Source organism: Musa acuminata, chromosome BXJ2-10 (genome assembly GCF_036884655.1).
Source record: "Musa acuminata AAA Group cultivar baxijiao chromosome BXJ2-10, Cavendish_Baxijiao_AAA, whole genome shotgun sequence".
Lineage (NCBI taxonomy): Eukaryota > Viridiplantae > Streptophyta > Magnoliopsida > Zingiberales > Musaceae > Musa > Musa acuminata.
The window spans coordinates 35501323-35522783 of NC_088347.1; the positions used below are offsets into that span (position 1 = coordinate 35501323).

The 21461-nt window shown below is 40.1% G+C and overlaps 3 protein-coding genes and 1 long non-coding RNA gene across 9 annotated transcripts; 1 reads left to right on the forward strand and 3 right to left on the reverse strand.

Annotated features, from left to right (window-relative positions):
• Nucleotides 1-830: 830 nt before the first annotated feature.
• LOC135625419 (uncharacterized) lies at nt 831-3161 on the reverse strand. Of its 6 annotated transcripts, XR_010492049.1 has the most exons (6): nt 2940-3158; nt 2713-2864; nt 2546-2632; nt 2285-2398; nt 2024-2145; nt 831-1133 (listed from the first exon to the last, which is right to left on the reverse strand). It is a non-coding gene; the product is annotated as an uncharacterized LOC135625419 (long non-coding RNA). The 6 variants fall into 6 exon arrangements; XR_010492047.1 differs by having other exon boundaries at nt 2024-2398; nt 2940-3161; XR_010492046.1 differs by having other exon boundaries at nt 831-2145; nt 2940-3155.
• A 494-nt stretch (nt 3162-3655) lies between these two features.
• LOC135625420 (NDR1/HIN1-like protein 13) lies at nt 3656-4814 on the reverse strand. Its single transcript, XM_065130208.1, has 2 exons — nt 3794-4814; nt 3656-3683 (listed from the first exon to the last, which is right to left on the reverse strand). Exon 1 carries the CDS (start codon nt 4670-4672, stop codon nt 3875-3877), a length of 798 nt encoding a protein of 265 aa, XP_064986280.1. The 5' UTR covers nt 4673-4814; the 3' UTR covers nt 3656-3683; nt 3794-3874.
• A 5114-nt stretch (nt 4815-9928) lies between these two features.
• LOC135625421 (L-ascorbate oxidase-like) lies at nt 9929-13042 on the forward strand. Its single transcript, XM_065130209.1, has 5 exons — nt 9929-10356; nt 10455-10547; nt 10644-10856; nt 11309-11497; nt 11598-13042. Exons 1-5 carry the CDS (start codon nt 10084-10086, stop codon nt 12555-12557), a joined length of 1728 nt encoding a protein of 575 aa, XP_064986281.1. The 5' UTR covers nt 9929-10083; the 3' UTR covers nt 12558-13042.
• A 1165-nt stretch (nt 13043-14207) lies between these two features.
• LOC103969433 (transmembrane 9 superfamily member 7) lies at nt 14208-20343 on the reverse strand. The gene is made up of 7 exons (XM_009382954.3): nt 20184-20343; nt 18403-18567; nt 18107-18216; nt 17797-17890; nt 17605-17717; nt 15797-15944; nt 14208-15725 (listed from the first exon to the last, which is right to left on the reverse strand). The coding sequence occupies exons 1-7, from the start codon at nt 20295-20297 to the stop codon at nt 14568-14570; spliced, it is 1902 nt and encodes a 633-aa protein (XP_009381229.3). The 5' UTR covers nt 20298-20343; the 3' UTR covers nt 14208-14567.
• Between the last annotated feature and the right edge of the window lie 1118 nt (nt 20344-21461).

Here is a 21461-nt window from a genome sequence, read left to right on the forward strand (position 1 = left end):
TACCTAGAAGCTATCTAGAAAAGTCTTAAGAGACTCAAAGATGTGTGAAGCCAACTTAAGAAGGAAAAGTTTCATTCATCTATTTGTTGCTAGTTTAGTCTCTTATAAAGAGTTTTGCGTTACGCATAAAACATCCAACCTGATATTGAGTGTTGGTTAATGAGGAAAGGAGGTGATTTTGCCAGTTACATCTTTCTAAGAATAATCCTTCTGGCTAAATTGCTCAAGAATTTCATGTTGTCTTCATTTTTTCATTCTTGTTTAATATCTTTCACTATAGATATTATCTTCAGATGAAAAAAAGATTTTTTAAGTACTGTTGTCAACCTAATTAGGTTCAGACAAGATAACTAATTCTACTGATGTAAACTTAGGATAATAGAGATGACATTATATAACCTTGTACTAGAGTGAATTGTCTAATTGGAAGGCTACCTCAGTGATGACAGTGTCAAATGTATATGTTCCTGTGCAAAAGTCAAGCCACATGAAAATATTATTTTGTGATCAACCTTCAACATACATAAAGAATCTTATCTGAATACACTAATCCAAAACACTACAAAGTTTCAAATATTAATGTTGCACCGTGGACAAACAAGCACTAGGTTAAGCATACTTCTTATTTTCATAATCAATTTGATAAATTATTCTCTCAAACTCAGATATAGAAGAAAAATTTGTAACAAACATAGATAACTTAACAAACCATATTTACATATCATTATCAATTTGCAATATATCAAACAATTAGTCAATAATTAAAGGTCTACAGATCATCTCAATATGCTATATATCAAGCGATGTCAATTATCAAATGACTACTAAAATAAATCCAAATAACTGTGGCAAAATCATTATTCACTTGCTTGTATTTTATGCAACCCCATGTCAAAGTGTTCATCAAAGAAATAGAACTACAAAACATCAAAAAATAATCACAGAACTAAGCAAAAATGATTTACCTTATTATACAATAAAACTCCTGATGAGAAACAAATATATTATTTACTGATTTCTGTGCCAGCTTGCTATTTGTATCAAATTTTGTTCCAGATCACAGTTGGTCTGACTATCTGAGAATCTGGACATCTGAATGCATCCACACTAATAATACACAATGTAGAGAACTCCTAACACAACAATTCAGCCAAAGTCACCACTGGATAACATTTTCTATCAGCATATAGAAAGATTTAAGACATGAACTAGAAAGCAAGGCTCTTGATGAAGTTCCACGAATTAATTATGATTTCACCTGTTCACCCTATATAATTGTTTTCTAAGGGCTATGAAACTCAAAGTTCAACAATTTACCTTACGCTAGGCTTTGCTGAGTACTTTTATATACAACTATTGTTAAAGGGAACAATTTGCTGAAACTTATCTAGTTTTCTGCTTGCTCGATATCTCAGCTGTGGTTTTTGTTTATCTAACACGGCTAAGACAAAACTTTTGAAACATAACCTAAATACATCAGAATTTGATAATGCCAAACAAACATAGAAGTGGCAAACTTGGGTTGATGCCTCGATGTCAGGTTAAGTTTCGTAGGGCTGAAGTGAACCCAACAAAAACCACTGGTAGGTTATAATACCTTAACCTTAACCTAGACCCAGACCAGTGCATCAAAACATCCAAACTGGACCGATCTTGCTGACATACTGCTTTAGATTCAGAAATTATTGTGCACTTTTTAGTTGCAATGTATTAGACCTAAGCAACTTTGTATTGGGCCATAGATTTTTCAACATATTTTACTTCTTCTTGAAGTTTTAACTATTAATTGAGCTAGTCAATGCAAATATTTGATATTGGACCTTAGACAATAGTAGCAAAAAATTTAAATAAATACAAAATGTCTTTGTAAATACTAAGCTCAAAAAATTATAATTAAATTTGAGTATGGAATTGAACATTTATTAAAATTTAACAACAGTTTCTATATTTTTGGTCCTTCATATTAGGAAAATATGCAAAGGCTACAAGTTAACTCCATAAATTAATTGTCAATAAAACTTACATAATTCACAACTTTGATCTGTGGGTCAAAAGTAGGACTCCAATATGCAACATGTACACTCCCGTTGGGTCATCTTCTATGGATTGGACGAATTGATCCTTTATGTTTGTGGTTCAAGAATGCTAACAGTAACGAGTCAAACACATTACTTAAAGATTTCATCTCCAGAAGTTAATATTATAAAATTTAAAAGAAATATTCAAGAACTGAAAACTAATAAACGAATCTGTGTAAGACCCAAGAATTGCTATCGTGGCATACCTTATACCACTAGTCATCCACAAAGCAACGTCACATTGAGAGTAGCGAAACGAAGAGGGAAAACGAAACGGCAAACTCGTCCCTCCTCCCGAGAGTTATGGATTACGTTCATATCTGAAACCCCAAAAACAAAGAACAAACCCTCATCAAGATCACGATCATATGAACCCCGCAACCAAAGAACAAACCCTCGTCAAGATCACGATCGCATGAAAATCCTGACCAAGAAAGATAATGAGGGAACGAAAAGGGGGAGAGTACCCTTTCCCATACGTCAGGAAATAGGTGCCATAATTTACAGAGAACACATCTGCAACATCCAATTCTTATCCCCGTTCCCATAAATGCCTGTAAGATGAGAAGGAAAGGCAGTACAATCAAAACAACCTGATTCTTCCGTCGACGCAAGGTTTCTAAGATCAAATTACCGGATCTTGAAGCCCAGAATTCATTTCAACAGCAAAAGAACCCCTCTCCCTCGTGGACCGCCATATATCCTCGAGATCTTTCATCAAGAATGGGACGAGAAACGGATCCAACGCTCAGTTCTTGCATAAGGGTTTCTAAAGATCCGATTCATCTGATCACATGTGGACCAAATGCGAGAGAAAAAGAAGATTAAAGACAGAACCAAGAATAAGGGTTAGCGACGCACCTTGGTCGGCGGCGAAGAGAGGTGGGCAGACCGACCGCGCCACCGTGTGCGTGCGGCGGAGTAACTGGGTCCTCGCCTCCCCCTATGTTCCGTCGCCCCTCGCAGTGAAATCGTTTTCGCCGGGCGGAGAGAGAGAGAGAGAGAGAGAGAGACGGTGAAAGTGAAGCGTAAGAAATAAAGGGGAGCAGTTGGCCATGTGGGACCCGTCATTTACCCACGAATTAACCCGATTAGTTATTATTCAGGTATAAAATCCATTCCAAATATACTGATCTATTATACTCTCGTCTACAATGCAATTCAATATATATATATATATATATATATATATATTCAGCCTTATCATTCGATCTGAAAACTTTGAATAGTCTCCATATAAAAATCGCAGTTAATAATATATTCTGTTAGCAATTTTATTTGATTGAATCAGATGTAATTGGAGAGGTCGACGTGGGCATGCGGTCCCCCCCCCGCCCCACCCACCCCCGAACGATCCCTGTCGCAAGCGTCTGTTAAATCGTTACAGCACGCAACCGACAGCTCTCCCACTCCCCTCACACCGTAACGTCATCTCCAGCTGTCAGACCGTGTGACCCGCCACAACTTCCCTCGCATCGTAGAAGCTTCACTTCTCTCCTCCCGAGAGCTCTTAATCCAACTACACACTCAGAGTTCTATCCCACAATCGTTATTATCAGACATGTCTTCCAACAATCTTCACAATCCACAATCAGAAGAAGCGCACTGAAAAATAAAATTGCACATACAATTACAAGAAAAATGACAACAACAATTCATCGATGTCGAACTATCGGATTTGGCCAGATTAATTCCCTTAATTTTACACGTCGTACCTTGGTCTAATCTTCTTCTTCTTCTTCTTCTTTCAGTCGTGTGCTATCGGAATGGTAATGCCGAGCGAGTAGTGATTTGGTCTAGGAGATGGTCCACTTCCAGATCTTGATGCGGAGCTTGACCTTGCAGGCGGCGTTCGGGGAGGACGCCACCGGCGCAGCTTTCCCCTTCGGCACGCCGATGTTTATCCCCTCGCACCGCATCTGTATCCCCATCTTCTTCGTCTTCAAACCCCCGATCTTTACACCCACCTTGGTGTCCACGGCGATTTCCAGCGGCAGGCTGGTCTTCTTCCTCAGATCCGACGCCGCCGTCGAGTCCAGCGTCTGGCTGCTGGGGGCTGATAGCTTGGCGGAGAGATGGGTGGTGTTCTTCGCTTCCTGGACGAAGGCGGGGAAGGACCCGTCGCCGACGTCGACATCGCCGGAGAAGACGGAGATGGAGGCCGCGTCGTAGAGGTAGACAATCTTGGCGTTGGGGTTGCGTGCGGTGACGTTGAGGTCGAGGCGGGAGGTGAGCTGGCCGGCGCCCGAGACGTTGAAGGCGGAGAGGCGGAGGCCGTCGACCTCGAAGGTGGGGCGGCGGGGTCGGTAGATGACGTAGAAGACGCCGGCGGCGATGGCGGCGAGTAAGACGAGGGCGACGATGATGAGGGTGAGCCAGAGGCAACAGGAGCAGCAGCAGCCCCGACGGCTACGACGGCGGGGCGGTGGCGGCTTCCGCGGCTGGGGACGGTAAGCCGGGAGCGTCGCGCTGTACGTCTGGCCCTTTGTCGGCGGGAAGGAGGGGGCCCCTCCTGCGCCGCCGCCGCCGCCGCCGTTGAGGGCCTGGGACGGTTGGGGGTTAGGCTTCGCAGAAGGGTATACTCGATCCGCCATTGCCGCCGTCGTCGTCTTCCTCGCTGCTCCTCTCCCCTACTTTCTCCCCCTCCACGGATTCCCGACTCAGGGTTCGGGTTCTTCTCAAGCAACAGCGAGTTCTATAGAAGAAGAACGTGCACAAGAAGAAGAAGAAGGAAAAGCCAGGGCTCGAGCACGAGCGCGGCCCACCCATTTTGGCGTCTCAAGAAATTTACCGTCAAACTTCAATAATGCTCGTCCGATCACGATCAGGCGGTTGAAAATTGGCTACTCTATGCTTTATAAATCGTGCCCAATTTAGCGAACGAGAAAATGGTCGGTATAATTATGGTCGCCCGATTAAAACCAGACGGCCAGAAGTCAACTAAGCTGTGCCTCAAGATTCGCGCACAGCGTATATCAAAAATAGATTTCGTCGCGACATCCACGTTATCGTTAGGTGGCTTGGTGAGGAGTTGGGAGACTAGAAAATAAATGGCAAGTATGAGGAATGGTTTGACCACTCGTGCTTGGCAATTATTTAGACGATGACCGGATGTGAATCATAAAGAGAATTATGATGGTAATGGTATGGACGGTGATGATGAATGGATGATAGAGTGGGGGGAGTGACACAAGTTGACAGGTGCACCTTACCTTCGCATCCACCAACCATTGGAGCCATCATGACGTAGTTGTCACCCTCACCTATTTGTCAAATAATATTTGCTCATGATTGGCCACGGAATCAACGTCGGGAGACAACTATGATGAGTTATTAAAGCTTAAAGTCTCCTTCTCGAGGGTGACTGTTCCCATGTCTTCTAATTTACTTGAATTAAGTATTCCTTTCTTTCGGTGGTGATCAAGTCCGTGTGTGGGTAGGTCAAGTGCATCTAACTCATGTTTATTGTAATGACTTGAAGAAGAATTTTTGGTTGTTCACGAAGTCATATTCTATAAAGAAAGAAACAAAGAAGAAGATAATGATGATTTAGCACGTAAAACAACCACATACGAAACGTTTTCTAATCGATTGAGGTAGTCATTCTGTCTCAAAGTACTTAATGGGTATCAGCATCATAACCATTCAGCAATTCGTTGATTCGAGAGATCAAAGCTAGACGAGTTGAATCGCAACTCAATCCACAGGTTTTTTCGAAGCAACTCGGTCTTTATGCCGATGGTAACGATTTGACTCGGTCAAAGTGTCCACTGGTGAAATGAGCTATGATGAGGTGGTAGCCACCTATCCAGAGAGAGGCCAAGTAAAGCTGACTCCAAAACTGGAGCACGTGTTTCCAGTTGTGGACCGAACAAATAGAAAGAGGCTTAATGGGAACAACTGCCGACACAACAAAATTATTTTTTCTTCTTCTTCTTCTTCTTCTTCTTCTCTCTCTCTCTCTTCAATCTAAAGTACTGTAAAGCTTTTCATAGAAGACAGCAAGGTCAGAGGTTGGAGAGACAGCTTGCCATGAATCATGCTTTTGGACTGTATTTTCTCTTTGCATTTTTTTAAGAACTTGGAATTTTGTTTTCTTTTCTCTTTTTTAGTTCCTTTTTTCTGGAAAATTTACTCCATGGCAATTAGTTCATCTCCACATGCTTTTGAAGTAGAAACGACACCTGATATATTTAATTTTCTGTTTATGTTTTTTTTTTCTAAATTATTCTAGTGTGGTATATATATATATATATATATACATACCATGAAACTAGGAGATGCATGTATAAAAATAATAATAATATCCCAAAAGAGGATATATGTGCAAGAAAAATGACATTTTATGAAGGGGTTGGATTACATACTTAAATATGTACTTTTTAATGTGTAATCATGCATACAATACACCCCAAAAACTATTTCTAAAAGAAAAAGAATAAATATGACAGAAGGAAGAGAACCATGATCTTATCTATTACCATGAATTAGTGTTTGTGCAAGCAAATAAAATAAAATAAAAAGAACAAATAAAAGTGGGTGTCAATTTGATCCCACTTAGTCCTACAAACTTTAGGAATTTGATGCTTGCTTTTTTTTTCTTTCTTTGACCTTCTTTGTGAAGCATCAAAGTTTGCTTTGGATTGAAGGATAGTGGAAAGAGGGAAACAAAATTCTTGTTAACCTCAAAGGACATAAAGGCAACAAGGAATATGTATCACAAATAATAGTTGAAGTCATGCTCAGTAACATTCAATTTTACTAGTCAATATTAAAAAGGAAAATATAAATTATCCCAATAAAATAGAACTTTCAATGTAGTGCAATGCATCTAATGACAAAATAATATTTGCTCATGTCAGAGTGACAAATACTTACTGGGCTTCTATTTCTAAAGCCCAAATATAAAGATCAAATTATTCTGATGTGGATGTAGCATCATAACAGCAGCCACACCTAATAGATTATGGTCTTTGTGATGTGGTAGCAAATCTATACTGTAAGCAAAGCAAGGATGTGGAAACAACAAGAGGGATTAATCTTAATTCTGTTAGATAAGTGTCTTAATGACTAATATAAAATAAGTATTTTATGCCCCCAAATGTACTAAATACCGATAATATTATACAGAGTTAGGTGAAGGTAGAACTAAAAACAAGTCCATCATACCTCCGATCGATGGCATCCATCTCCATGAAAGATCGAATCCGTGTGTGAATTCCCAGACAACGGCATCTGACTGGGGAAAAAGAAATCCATCTTGGAAACTGCAGAATTAGATAAGCTCTGAGAAATGGTAATATTGCTTGATAAAACTAATCGCTGCAGGTACAAATGAGCAGTATAAAAACTGTAGCATTTGTTGTGTTCTCCTAATGAGGACAGGGAGGCAAAGAAGAGAATATGTGATGAGACTGCACCTGTCACACTTTTTATTTTCATTATATGCAGAGAAAACATACAAAAAACTATTCTGCATGCACTTGATAGGAACAGCCAGTCAATGTGATATCCAAATTGAAGTCCTCTTTCTGTAGAACAATAAGAGGAACGATAGATTAGTTTACAAGAAATCTTCGGTGGAAGCTAAGTTTTGTTGAACAAAGTTGAGCTAGCCATTGCTGAGCTTATATTCCTCATTCACTTGGAACAAGCTACATCCTTTGGTGTCATGTAAGAGCTGTATCCTGACAGACAATGAACAACTCCTATGGCAGTAATTTCTTAGCCATATATGTTCACCGTCAACCTAAAAAAGAAGAAGAGATGCTGCCATTAGCGCCTCTAAAAAGAAGATATTTCAACACCTGACCAGAACAGCACTACAAGAACTGGACCAAGTTCCAGATTTTGCTACTCTTTTCGTCACAACTTGTCCTGACGTTACAGCGATATTTTGTAAATGGCAGCACTTATATGACTTTGTCTGCACCACCACAAAAGGACACTCGGACATCTCCGGTGATCATGGCTCGTTACCAATGCCCTTTATCTCAGTGGTAAGGAGGACCACACGCAGAAAGAGTAGATGGTTTTGCGATCCTTCACTTTACCGGTTGTCTCTTTTTTCCTTCTGCAGTTGCAGCCATGGGATGGGTGTTTTGTTGTGAAGCGTCGGCATCACTTTAGACCTCGGCTGCATCATCAAGAAGAAAAAAAGAAATAATGGCAGGGCATTCGATGCTGCAAAGATAAGGCATGAGTCACATGATTCCCTAAATATGTTATTGATGTGTCTGTATGGGCTCAGTGACAGAATCTATGAACACTGCCTGTATGATCCAGAAGACGTCCTCTGCGCATATCTTTTTATTGGTAAACAAGCAAAGTAGTGTGGATCGGTTGTCTTTTGCTATAAACCCAAAGAGAAGTTGGTGTGTGAATGTGACGATGGATCTAAAGAGATGTATACCCCACAAAAATCACAAGCCAACTAGAAAACTCTTCCTGAGGAGCTCCATGGACAGCTCTTTATGTCTGCTGTCACAGAAAGAAGAAGATTTAAAAGGCTGGTTCGAACTGGAGTAGACACATGCATGGGGATGACAATGGCAGTGTGAATTTGTGTGGGCTGGTCCTTTTGACTATGGTGTCTCTTTTCACTTTTCTATAGTGAAGATTCTATTTCAGCAGACTCTTTTCATCTTTTTCAAAGTGATGCGAGTGGCTGAAAGTGCTGACTAGTTGTCGAAGATCTGAATGTTAACACAGCTCATCATATTCCACTCCTCACAATAAATATCATATGATAGTATTAAGAATTTTAATACTAAAAGAAATGAACTAATAGTCAAATGAATAGTCAATCAACCTATATATATTTATATGTCTTTTAAAATTGAATTTAGAAGATTGAGTGAGTACGGAAATCACTCAACTTTTTGCATTATCATATGAGGTTTAGGCTTTTGTCTACATGTCATACAGCTTGAAAGTGAGAAAAAGATAATATCTCCATAGGATTCTTTAGAAACCAAATATGGTACATACAAATAACAGTGAAAGTATAGTAGCTGTTTCTTCTTGTTCTTCTCTTCTTCTTTGGATGTTTCTTGTGGATATACATACGCGATCAGAACGTCCAAACCACCTCATAGGAAGAAGAGACTCTTTCTGAGGATGGAAAATGGAATTCACCTCAGAGGAAGAAGAGATGATCTACGCCATTCAGATGACAAGGAGCAGGTGCAGGTCATTCTCGGATTCCGGTCCAAGTGCGAGGCATGTCGGACGAGGACGATACGGACAGTGTGGCCACACATGGATTTCATGATTGTCATGGAGACGTTAGCGTACCAAAACTAAATACTCCAGTCGGTCATCGGGCATCGACGTTAAGGCGCCGGAGAGCCTGACATCGGTGGCAGCTGCACGTCCCATGTTGCTGTTTTCTTCTTCCTTCTTTCTTCCATTTATGCTCTCCATTGGCTGAGGCGTGAAGGGTTCCTCGTTTCACTCGTTGATACTCTCCGCTTTGCATGCGTAAATTGCTCACCTGCCTCCACTCTGACAAAGACACACCAATTTCCTCCACATTACTTCCTCGAACTAAGGAACACGCTTCTTCTATTCAATTAGAAGGAAACAAAAATCTAGTTTAATAGGTTTGGGTTTCAACATTGATATATAGAAACAAAAATAAAAATAAATAAAGTAATATATAATAGAGTTGATATTAATAGAAAATCATAATAGAGAAAAATCTCTCTCTTCAAACTTGTATAAATATATATTATCTATCTTAATAAAAGAAAATTATTTCTTTCCTAATAAAGTTTTTAATTCTTCATATATCGCAGTTTTCCTTTTTTTTATTTCTTCCATTCCCCCTATAAAAAAAGGCAAGCATGCATACTCTCCTCCTACCAACTCCAAGGAAAAGAAAAGTTGCTTTGTTCACCAACTCGAAGGTTACTATTGATAGCTCTCGGGCGCAGCATTCCCATCGGCCTTCACCCCAGCTTTCCGACTCTCCCTCGGCTACTGCTCACCGGCTCCGCCATATATGGCAACGAGCTCGCTCTCGCTCTTGCTCATCTCCTCCTGCATCATCTCGGTCCTGCTGCAGGCTGCTTCGGCTTCCAAGACCAGACATTTCAAATGGGAGGTGGGGTATATCTACGCATCGCCGGACTGCAACGAGAAAATTCTGATAGGGATCAACGGCCAGTTCCCCGGCCCCACCATCCGCGCCAAGGCCGGCGATACGATCCATGTGGAGCTCAAGAACACGCTTCACACCGAGGGAGTCGTCATCCACTGGCACGGCATCAGACAGGTATTCAAAGGCTTCTGCGCGAGAACTAAAACCAGAAATCCGGTTGGTGCCGATGTGCATGCTTGGTTCTATCTGTCTTATCTTTGCGTGTTCGGCAGTTCGGAACGCCGTGGGCCGATGGAACCGCTTCCATCTCACAGTGCGCCATCGATCCCGAAGAAACTTTCGTTTACCGATTTAGAGTTGAAAAGGTAACTCGAAGCTCGAAGATCCATCTCGTTTTGCCTTCATCCATAGATCAAATCTTGAAGTATCTATCGAGAGTTAACTGTGACGATGATATGTAGGCCGGGACGTACTTCTATCACGGGCACTATGGGATGCAGAGGGCGGCGGGGCTGTATGGGTCTCTGATAGTGGATGCGGCCGATGGGGAGGCGGAGCCGTTCCGCTATGACGGCGAGTTCAATCTGCTGCTGAGCGATTGGTACCACCAGAGCATATATGATCAGACGGTGGGACTCTCTTCCAAACCCTTCCGATGGATCGGCGAACCGCAGGTAAATAATGCCTTCGCTACCGACAAAAGAAATCCTCCACCCGTGATTCAGGTCTTAGGAATAGAGACGACCAAAAGCAAGATCAAAAGATTGTGGGGCCCCACAAACAGCAAGCAGTGCGCTACCGTGATTCGCCTATTAACCAGAAAAGGTTGTGGGGCCCCACCTGTCCTGGTTTTGGTTGTCTCCTCCAACGTAGCGACTCACATCACCTCTTCTTCGACAGGAGGAACCTATAGCCCTATCGCACCCATCCATCCAAAAGCTCACAAACACCGCCAGCCTCTTCGGTACTCGATATTACCCTCTCGTCTACCGCAACACATCAAATTGAGAGCCTGTGACGCATAGGACAAAAGCTGTCGCATAAAATAGACGTTTTCTTATTATGTGAAAAGAAAATATTAACAGTGTACAGCTCCCTACTCATTTGGCTTGCTGTTTGGATGCAGACTCTGCTGATCAATGGGAGGGGGCAATACAACTGTTCTTTGGCCGCACATCTGATCGAGGGATCCAACACATGCGAGACGACAAGCAAAGATTGTGCGCCGGTCGTGCTCCGAGTGCTTCCAAACAAGACATACAGATTGAGGATCGCAAGCACCACCTCGCTGTCTTCTCTCAACCTGGCCATCGGAGTAAGTAAACCATCGCTTACGGTACACTGCTACGCTTCATGGTGTAGTAGTGTTCGGTGTACTTGGGGGTAAACCATAGCTGAAATTTTCTTGTATGCAGAATCACAAGATGGTGGTGGTGGAGGCAGATGGGAACCATGTGGAACCGTTCATGGTGGATGACATAGACATATACTCAGGCGAAAGCTATTCGGTGCTCCTCACCACCGACCAGAATCCATCATCGAACTACTGGCTTTCGATCGGCGTCAGGGGAAGGAAACCCAAAACCAGCCCTGCATTAGCCATCGTGAACTACAGCCCAAATTCCCCATCAAAGTTACCGGAATCCAGTCCTCCGATCGCTCCTGAATGGAACGACTATAACCACAGCAAATCGTTCTCCTACAGAATCCTGGCCCGCCGAGGCGCACCGAAGCCCCCACAGAGCGCCGACAGGCGGATCGTCCTGCTCAACACGCAAAACAAAATCGACGGGTACACAAAGTGGTCGATCAACAACATCTCTTTGGCTCTCCCTCCCACCCCTTATTTGGGGTCCATGAGATACCGTCTGAAGAATGCATTTGATGCTGGGACGCCACCCGAGAATTTTCCCTCGAGTTACGATGTGATGAGGCCTCCTACAAATCCAAACTCCACGCAAAGTAGCAATGCGTATGTGATCCGGTTTAACAGCACGGTGGATGTAATCCTCCAGAATGCAAATGCCCTCGCGGTTAACGTCAGCGAAATACATCCGTGGCATCTGCACGGGCATGACTTCTGGGTGGTAGGATATGGGGATGGAAGGTTCGATGAGAAGGACGTTGCCAGGTTCAACCTGAAGAATCCGCCGCTCAGGAACACCGTGGTGATCTTTCCTTATGGTTGGACGGCGATAAGGTTCGTGGCAGACAATCCTGGAGTCTGGGCATTTCATTGCCACATAGAACCGCACTTGCATATGGGCATGGGTGTGATCTTTGCCGAAGGCGTTGAGCATGTAGGAAAGATACCAAAAGAAGCTCTGGTTTGTGGGATGACCGGGAAGATGCTGATGCACAACCACCTCCCGTGATGGATCTCCCCTTGACGATCATATGTTTTCCGTCGATCATTTGACTCGTGTTATGTCTTCTAAGAATGCGAATTTTGAGAAGAGAGATCGAACCGAGTGCCTTATTTTATCTGAGACAACTGTTGTCGTTGCGTGTGGAATCTGGGACACCGACTGAGGTGATGCAAAAGAAAGGTAAAGCTTCTCAAAATAATACATAGCAAGGGACTGTACCTTCGAGATGTTGATCTGCCAGAAATGACGAGAGACCATAAAATGAGATGCAGCAATGTATGGATGGATGGAACAACGTAGTAGGCCAATCAAAGAACTGTACCTTACTCTTTCTTCATTATTATCCCCTTTTTTGGGCATCAACATGTCCATTATTATCATGCCATGATGTATTACGACAAGGCTTTTCTTCGAAATGATCAACGCTGTGATGGTCAATCAAAGCAGTATGTAATTCCAAATAATGAAAAATCACAATCACTACTGGTGAATGACGGCTGAAATTAACAGATAAATTAGTGCAACTGAATCGAGCTATCATGATAGTCTAAAGAAGCTAAAATTTACTAAATGCTATTAAGACAATTAATGCAGAGTTTATATTTCGCCTAATAAATGTGGATATAGAAACATCATCTAAAGGAACTAGTATGGTAACTTTCAGATTAAAGTTCATGTGCCGCTTGATGCTGAGATGTTTATTTTGTTTGTAATAAACTATATTTAGCATCCTAATTTTTATACTTTAAAAATTTATATTGTTCTATATCTAGGTTCATTTACTCTAACAAAAACTTTAATATTTCAATTAGTGGTGACGGATGATGGTGTCGTTAGAGGCCTGGTGACTATTGGATGAGAAGAACAATGATGAGAGGTGAGGGTCACTTGTCGATATCGACACAATTATCGAACGACAAAAGAACCGCTCGACATTTAGAATCCAAATGATTTGCTCCTTATATTCACATTTTAATTCTCTTGGCGACAAAAGAAGCTAAACCATTACAGAAGAATATTATGAACTTATTCCAAATGCAAGAAGTCATTGCAGAGAGACACAAATGTATCTTAATCTTCTGCACCGTAGGCTCATCGCTTGTTTCAAGCTCTTCAGATATCCTACAACCGAAATCTCTCTGCTCCTGTCAAGAACCCTGGAAGATTTCAAGTCGTAGTAAGCATGTCCAAATAGCTTCATAGACTACCAAAGAACAATCCAAGAAAGCCAAAAGCCTATGTGAAAATCTAACATAGGTTAACACTACCATTAAACCACAACGGAATCGTTTAATACTATGATTAGGTGAGAAAACAGAAAAAGAAAGCAAACAAGATATTCACTAAGCAAAATGGGGCATGATACATACATCAACCTATTCGAGATGGGTAAACAGATTGACTACTCTTATCAGCTTTAGGATTACCAAGCACAATCACAAAATAAAATTGCTGATGTTAACATGACTAGGAACATTCTTACTCACAATGTTGACTAGGAACATTCCTGGTTCCACGAAAGTCTGGATAACACTAAAAAAAGATAAGAGATGCATTCCTTACCACAAAATGCAAGAATGTGTATGATGACAGATACAGTACAAGAAAACCTGAGCTGATATCACAATAAAGTACATGACGACAAGGATAATCAAATAACAACAAACAAATCTGAATTGGTCCTCCTGACTATTTGCAAAAATATCCTTGATCATAGGATGATTGCCTCAACAGTGTTTAATCCATTAAATAAAGTTACAATCTGGAGGAAAATGACAATACAAGAAAAAAAAAAAAAGAGTTCAAATACAACAGAAACTGGAACAGAAGACACGAGTCCTACCATGTAATATTTGCCTCGAGTATATATGACCTGAAAGTGTTGCAGGAAAGCTCTTCATGTTAAGCCCCATTTATCCTTCACTGTACCTCAGCACTTTCCAACTTCTGAATGCATACTGATTAAAGCTCTTGTTCACCACACCCCGACCAAAGTTATTATTTGCCACATCCTGATCAGTCTATTTTCACAGAAGAATATATCTTGCGGACAAACCAGAAACAAGCATAGAATCCGATTGTGCCAGTCAACACGAAAAATGCATAAGATACAATTAACATATAACCAAAGTAAAGAATTCCTGAAACCACTTTGGTTATCTCCAGCTTCGTGAAGAAATAAAATGTGGAATATGCAAAGAGGTAGAGAGCAGAAGAACCTGCAGTCAGATATGCTCTCCACCACCAGTGATAGTCTTCACTGCATAGCTGGAAGTAGCAAAGCACAATTGTAATTTCAGCGCAGGTTATGATGAGAATGATGAAGACTATGAAGAGGAAACCGAAGATGTAATAGAATTGGTTCAGCCATATTGACGTCAGGATGAAGAAGAGTTCAATAAAAACAGCACCAAATGGTAGTATCCCACCAATTAGTACAGAAAATGCAGGCTGCATATACCAAGCCTGCTCAGGTATCTGCCTGGGAATCTTGTTGGTCTTGACTGGATCCTCAAGAGCTGGCCTTTTGTAGCCAATATAGCTACCAACAAAAACCAGGGGCACAGATATGCCAAACCATAGTAACACCAAAGCGAACATGGTGCCAAATGGAATCGCACCAGATGATTTCTCCTCCCAGATAAGAGCATTCAGGACAAAGAAAATGGCAAACACAATACCAGGAAAGATAAAGGCAGTTTTCAAGGTGATCCTCTTCCATTCAGAGCCTTTGAACATTTTATAGAGACGGGCTGAAGAATATCCAGCAAATAGGCCCATGAAAACCCACAGGAGAACCATTGCGCTCATCAGACCCCCACGGTTGGAGGGGGAGAGAAAACCTAATAATGCAAATATCATCGTGACCAAGGTCATCCCAAAGAACTGAACACCAGTTCCTACGTAAACACAAAGAAGCCCGGAGTTGATTGGAGGTCTAAAGACATCACCATGGACTAACTTCCATCCTGTTTCTTCCTGTGCTTCCTCCTGAGTCTCAAGTTGATTATAATTAGCTATATCTCTGTAGAGGGTCCTCAACATAATCATGGCTACCATGCCAGACAGAAACAGAACTATCATCAAAGAGTTGATGATAGAAAACCAGTGAATTTGATCATCATTCATGAGAAGGTAAGTGTCCCATCGTGATGCCCATTTGATTTCGCTGGGCTGCAGTAAACAAATTCAGATGTAAGAAGCACATACCAAAATAATGTGAGTTCAAGAAAGAAAGTACACACCTGGAAGGTAACGTCATATGAGAAGACAACATATGTGTCAGCAGCTACTTCTTGGGGAGTATTGCTACCAGGGGTTATTTTAATGTCTGCACTGCACGTAGTAACTTTAGGGTTCTTCTCATCCCAGTCACCGTACTCATGTTTCACGCTGTTTGCAAAAGTGAGAGAAGTGTAAATAAGTTACAGTCTGAATACAGCATGCAAGCAACAATAATCAGCTTGAGAGAGCCAATTTGGTAGTTTCTTATTCAAAGGATAATGGATATTGAAAGCATCGCTATGGCCTAGGCTAAACATTCTTAAACATTTAAACTTTTGATATTCAAGCTTTCAAAATACTGTTCTCGAGTGCTTGAAATTAGTTAAAGAGATATAGATATGATAAAAGACTGTGACAAAGATTCAGTTAGACTAGAAAATGTACATATAACACATAAAGATGCTGGTAAGAGCAACAAGATAGAAAACCTATTTTGAAACAATAATTAGCCTAATATAAATATATTATTCTTCTGTCATTACAATATCCTCATCATCCAAGACCACATGGAAAAAATTACAGAAGTAATAACTAACTAACAGTGGACAAAGGACCATCGTGTACAAAAATATACATTGATTGTTTTGTATGGCACTATGTGAAGGATATCAATCATGAATATCCATTGTGCTATTCCATCCATATGTAATTAGCAATTTCAATATGTGAAATGCAACTTTTATGGTTGTCTAAAAACTTCATCCCCATTTGAGATCTAATAATTTTTCTGTTAGATTTGATCAAGAAACAACACATGCACTAAGTAGGTGGTCAAAATCATCAACTTGGCATACTGCAAAGACAATGCTAATGGCATCTAACAGAGTGATCAATCCAATTTCTAAACACATAATTTTCCATAACTTGATTAATCAAGCTACTGTTTTTTTATTATGAGATTTTTCCACTGCACTTTGCTAATGGCATTGAAACAAAAAAAACCTCTGCCTGTTATACCTACTACAACTACTTGGATCAATATTAAAGTGCTATTGTCTAACATGAACTTGGAGAGGATAGGGGAAAATTAACTAATTTTAAAGAGGCTTATAGAATAATGCATGTGAAGGCAACAGATGTATATGAATGGACAAGCATTTGGATGATTCATTCAACTAGGTAACTTAGAGGTAAAAATTTAAGAGATTCTTCCTCTTCTCATCATAATAAGGCAAGCAGGACTGCTATGCCACAGCCATTAGGCACCAGTAAATAAAGTACCCCAAACAACAGTTGTCATTTCAAATGGAACTTTCAAATATAAGGCTCATCAAAGATCGACTGTTATTACTGGGAATGACAAAGGATATGAGGAACTATGAAGCTGGATTAATTTGAGAGAGAAAGATACAACAAGAAGTACATGCAAGTGACTGAAAGACCATCACAATCAATCAGAAAACGAAGTTACTGCTAAAACTAAACATGTCAGTCATGTAAACTCCAAATTCAGAAGCTTAGATATAAATCTTTCAGCTTCCCTCTTTACCATGCATTGTTGGAAATCAAAATAACATGTATTTGGATGGTTCCTTTTTCTTTCATCTCTAATTATATCACATAACAATTCAACACAGCTTCTGCATTAGTTATCACTTGCTGATACGTGACAGAAGACAAATAGTTCTGAGATACATAAAACTACTTTCCACAGTAGAATTAACTATACGATAAAGTTGTATCCTATGGCTAGCAACTACCTAAGTCAACATATGCTAGGCTAAAAAAGAAAACTAAAGGGCTATGAAGCTGCATGAAATATTGGTACCTGCTTGGGATCACCTCAAAACCAACAATACGAGCATCCTCAGATTCTGGATCTTTGTGATACATTACTTTGAAACTGAGGTGGTTACTAATGTAATATTTATCATCTTTGCTCTGAGGACAGAAACTGGAATGTTAACTATGTAATAAACAAGCTATGAACTTCTGCTGCTAAATGAAAGAAGTAACTTACTTTATACCCAACACGGAAACCATGTTCATAGCTTAAAGCTTGACTTCCATCTCTTCTTTGCCTGGGAACTGCAACTGGAAGATTATCCAGGATCCTATGAAGTAAACAACAAGTTTCAGGACAATATGCCATCAGAGAAGCAATCAAGCAAATCGTGTATATTATAACCCATAATTAAAAACCTATCAGTTGCAGTCAGCATAACAATTACTAGGCCAAAGGTGCTACATACAAGGTAGTTATAGGACTGAAAGAAATGCAAGACAGAGCAGCACCTTATGTGTAGAATAAACACAAACTGATAACTCACATGTTCACATGGTATTCATCATCAATCTTCTCCTTAAAGTTCTTGGAAGCCTCTGAGCTAAGCTTTGTTCGACAAACTACTTTGCAGCTTTCATCCCTTCTCATTTTAAACTGAGGATCAAATCAGGCACCAAATGAAAAAAAAAAGATATTAAACAGGTCAAGATTAAGTTTCTTTCTATTTAGTTTCTTGTCATCGTCAGGTATCAAGCTCTAAGAATACGTGAAAATCCAACTATGGCGAGTTATAAATCATTAGTTGTTCATCCAACTGCTGAATGGTCAGTGAGTACTCACAACATAAACAGAATTTTCAATGCGATCACCACGAAGGACCTCCCCCAAATTCTCAGCATTGTTCATTATCTTAGAAGGCTTACAGTAATCCAAGAAATAGTAATCATATGGAAGTTGGGTCTTTGTGGAAGAAAGTTTGTTCACTTTGACTTGAAGTTCATCATCCTGCCAAAAAAGGAGAAGAACAAACGGTAACATTTTATCAAACCTGGTAGCCAATCAACCATAAGATTTTAGCACATTGTAAATATTAGACGATTCTACAAGTAACCAAGGCCAGAAGCATAAATGAATAGAAGAGACACAGAGAAAAGAGGCACAAGTTAATAGGATCTTGAACACAATAAAGTGAAAAGATATTTACCAAATAACAAATTTTCTGATACCTGCAAAAACTAATAGGCTATGACTCGATTGGTAAAGCATCGTGTATTTAAAACCAACAGTTCAGCGTTAGCTTATGACATTAAAATATTTAAATAAACAATCTGGATTAATATACCACTGTACAATGGTACTCTCTTTCCATCTTTTCTTCATCAAGAAGATAAGTTTTCAAGTACTTCATTTCCAACAATAATGTCTATAGCTCATACTGGGAAGGCCTTTCATAAATTAAATTGAAGCAAACCAGCTACGTCAAAATGGACTCTCAAAACAGAAAACAGATCTCAAAAAACTGCACCATTCAGCTGTTAAATGAACGTACCGAGCCTCTTATTTGAGACACATTAATGCAAAGAACAACATCCATTTTGTTATCCCACGATACCAATCACCTCTGAGGGTACTTTTCCTATTTGGTTCTCAATAGCACAAATTGTTGTCCCACTAATCCTGAATAAAATGTGGATGTTTGACTACTATATGATGCTCAAATTGACCTAACTTGATTCCAGATGCACCTTGACCTTATGTTATAATTATAAACTAAAACCAACTCAAAAGAGACTCCAATGACAACGTTGAGCTCATTAAGGGAAAAAAAAGCAACAAATGTATTGTAGAACTGTTAAAAACGCAACTTAAACCTAATACAGGCACAGATTGACTCAATATGAACTCCTTTCTCTGAATTGGCTCAATCAGCCATCAAGATCTCAAGGCATTAGACAAAATACATTCTAACAAAACTTTTTGAAAGACATAGGACGCACCAAATCTAAGCTTTCTTCAACTAATCATCATGAAGCTGAAACCTTTAGTTGTGGTTCGAAAAGGAAATGGATAAACTTATAACCGTACAATTTAATATCTCCATGTTTTAAAAACTTATTTTATTATTGCCAAATCATCGGATGACAAGCACTACATTTCAGAACTTTCAAGTTACATTCCAAACATGTAAATACTACAATAATATATGTCGAGACAATCGTGATTTCTGTACTAACAAGCATGAATTAATTGGCTGTTTAAAGCCACATTTGGAACGAGAGAAGGAACAACAAGGAGAGAAGAAGTTATTCCGATGGAGAAATGGTATTCGGATCTGATCTCTACAGCTCTTGGTTAGATGAAACCCCAATCGATATCCCACAGTAACCACAATCGAGATTTTAAATTGATAAATTTCTTAAGACTAGATGGGTCATCAGTAACGACGTCAAGCGATAAAGTTCCACTCCCGAAATCCAATTTCAAGGGGATCCAAGGAGAGAAGCTCAGATCCGATTAAAACAAGAACAAAAACACGGTACAAACCCAGATCTAGCGAAGTGAACTAAACATATTAAACCCTGTCAAGATCAGCAACTGGATCAAAGGTCAACAGAAATCACCTTGTGGAAATCGCGAGGAGCGACTCCCGGGAGGTAGAAGCCGCGGGCGAAGGGCAGAAGGAGGAGGCACGAGAGAAGGAGAACCGCGGCTAGCCCAACGTCCGCCTTCGCCATTGAGAGAGAGAGAGAGACAGGCCTCGAGATGTTATAGAGGCGACCGAAGCGAGGAAGGGAAATAAATACGCCCAAATATCGACGAGAAGAAAACCGTGATTTTATTTTTCTTCCTCGAATTAAATTAACTTGAATTCGAACGACGTGGATGCTTCGAAAGAAACCCAAAGTTACACCCTTGGCTATAATAGAGGCCGGGTTTCGCACAGTACGGGACCCACACACACACACCTTGTGGGTAACTAAAAACACTGGCGTCTTGATTTGTGGTCTCTTTTCTTACTCTGCGATCGCCGGTCTATTTGGGTTGGTCGCGTCGGTGAAGGCGGCGCTAATTGGTTGAGATCTTGAGGCAGAGTTTAAACTTAATTACGAAGATAAGCTTAGATATTAAACATTTTAAATTAGATTAGATGAGATGTAAATTTTAGTAATATTAAAAGAAATATTAATAAGTAAAACTTGTAGATATATTAAATCGATAACTCAACATGATAAAGATAAATTGAAGGACTAAAATGTTTATATGGTGACAAGTGTCCTTTTAAGATTCGACCGAGTGAGATGGCTGGGAAAATAAAGTCGTCTGCTTTGCCAGTGTTAATTATCGAATTTACTCCTTCAGCTGATGGATTAGAGAAGAGGCGTAGGTGGTAGAATACGACGGTGTGACGGAAGCGAATGGCAAGTTCATCATTTAATTCACTTCGTTTAAGCACCACGTATTACCTAACAATGCTTCCGGTGCACCGTTGATTTCTGGAGCACCTTCCTTGTCCACCGTGTAAGACACGTACAGTCAAAATTAGCCTTCCACCTTACATCAGTCGCCTTTTGGATACGATTGATTGGTCAGGAAAGATATAAAAACCTGCTGATATTATTATTATTATTATTATTATTGAAAAAAAAGATTGAGATCATATAAAAGGTGCTTCTGCATTGAATATACAATTCAGAGTTTGGTACCATTGATGTGACCACTCCAAAAAAAAATGCAGTTCAAGCTCAAATGCAAGAAAGGAACTTATATCGAAGACTATTATATTTCCTTCGTCGACAACGAAATTTACATTTATTCATCTAAATTTAAATTTAGCATGTATATATTTAGATCCCTACAAAACCCATGTATATATTTTTTCTTTTCCATGCATAACTCTA

Excerpts from the sequence above, each read along its gene's own strand:
- LOC135625420 (XM_065130208.1), bottom strand. The coding sequence starts at position 4,672 with ATGGCGGATCGAGTATACCCTTCTGCGAAGCCTAACCCCCAACCGTCC.
- LOC135625421 (XM_065130209.1), top strand. The coding sequence starts at position 10,084 with ATGGCAACGAGCTCGCTCTCGCTCTTGCTCATCTCCTCCTGCATCATC. Across the intron at positions 10,357-10,454 it reads ACTGGCACGGCATCAGACAG|TTCGGAACGCCGTGGGCCGA; the intron begins GTATTCAAAGGC and ends CGTGTTCGGCAG. Across the intron at positions 10,548-10,643 it reads ACCGATTTAGAGTTGAAAAG|GCCGGGACGTACTTCTATCA; the intron begins GTAACTCGAAGC and ends GATGATATGTAG.
- LOC103969433 (XM_009382954.3), bottom strand. The coding sequence starts at position 20,297 with ATGGCGAAGGCGGACGTTGGGCTAGCCGCGGTTCTCCTTCTCTCGTGC. Across the intron at positions 18,217-18,402 it reads TTGAAAATTCTGTTTATGTT|TTTAAAATGAGAAGGGATGA; the intron begins GTGAGTACTCAC and ends TTTGATCCTCAG. Across the intron at positions 17,718-17,796 it reads GTTTCCGTGTTGGGTATAAA|AGCAAAGATGATAAATATTA; the intron begins GTAAGTTACTTC and ends TTCTGTCCTCAG.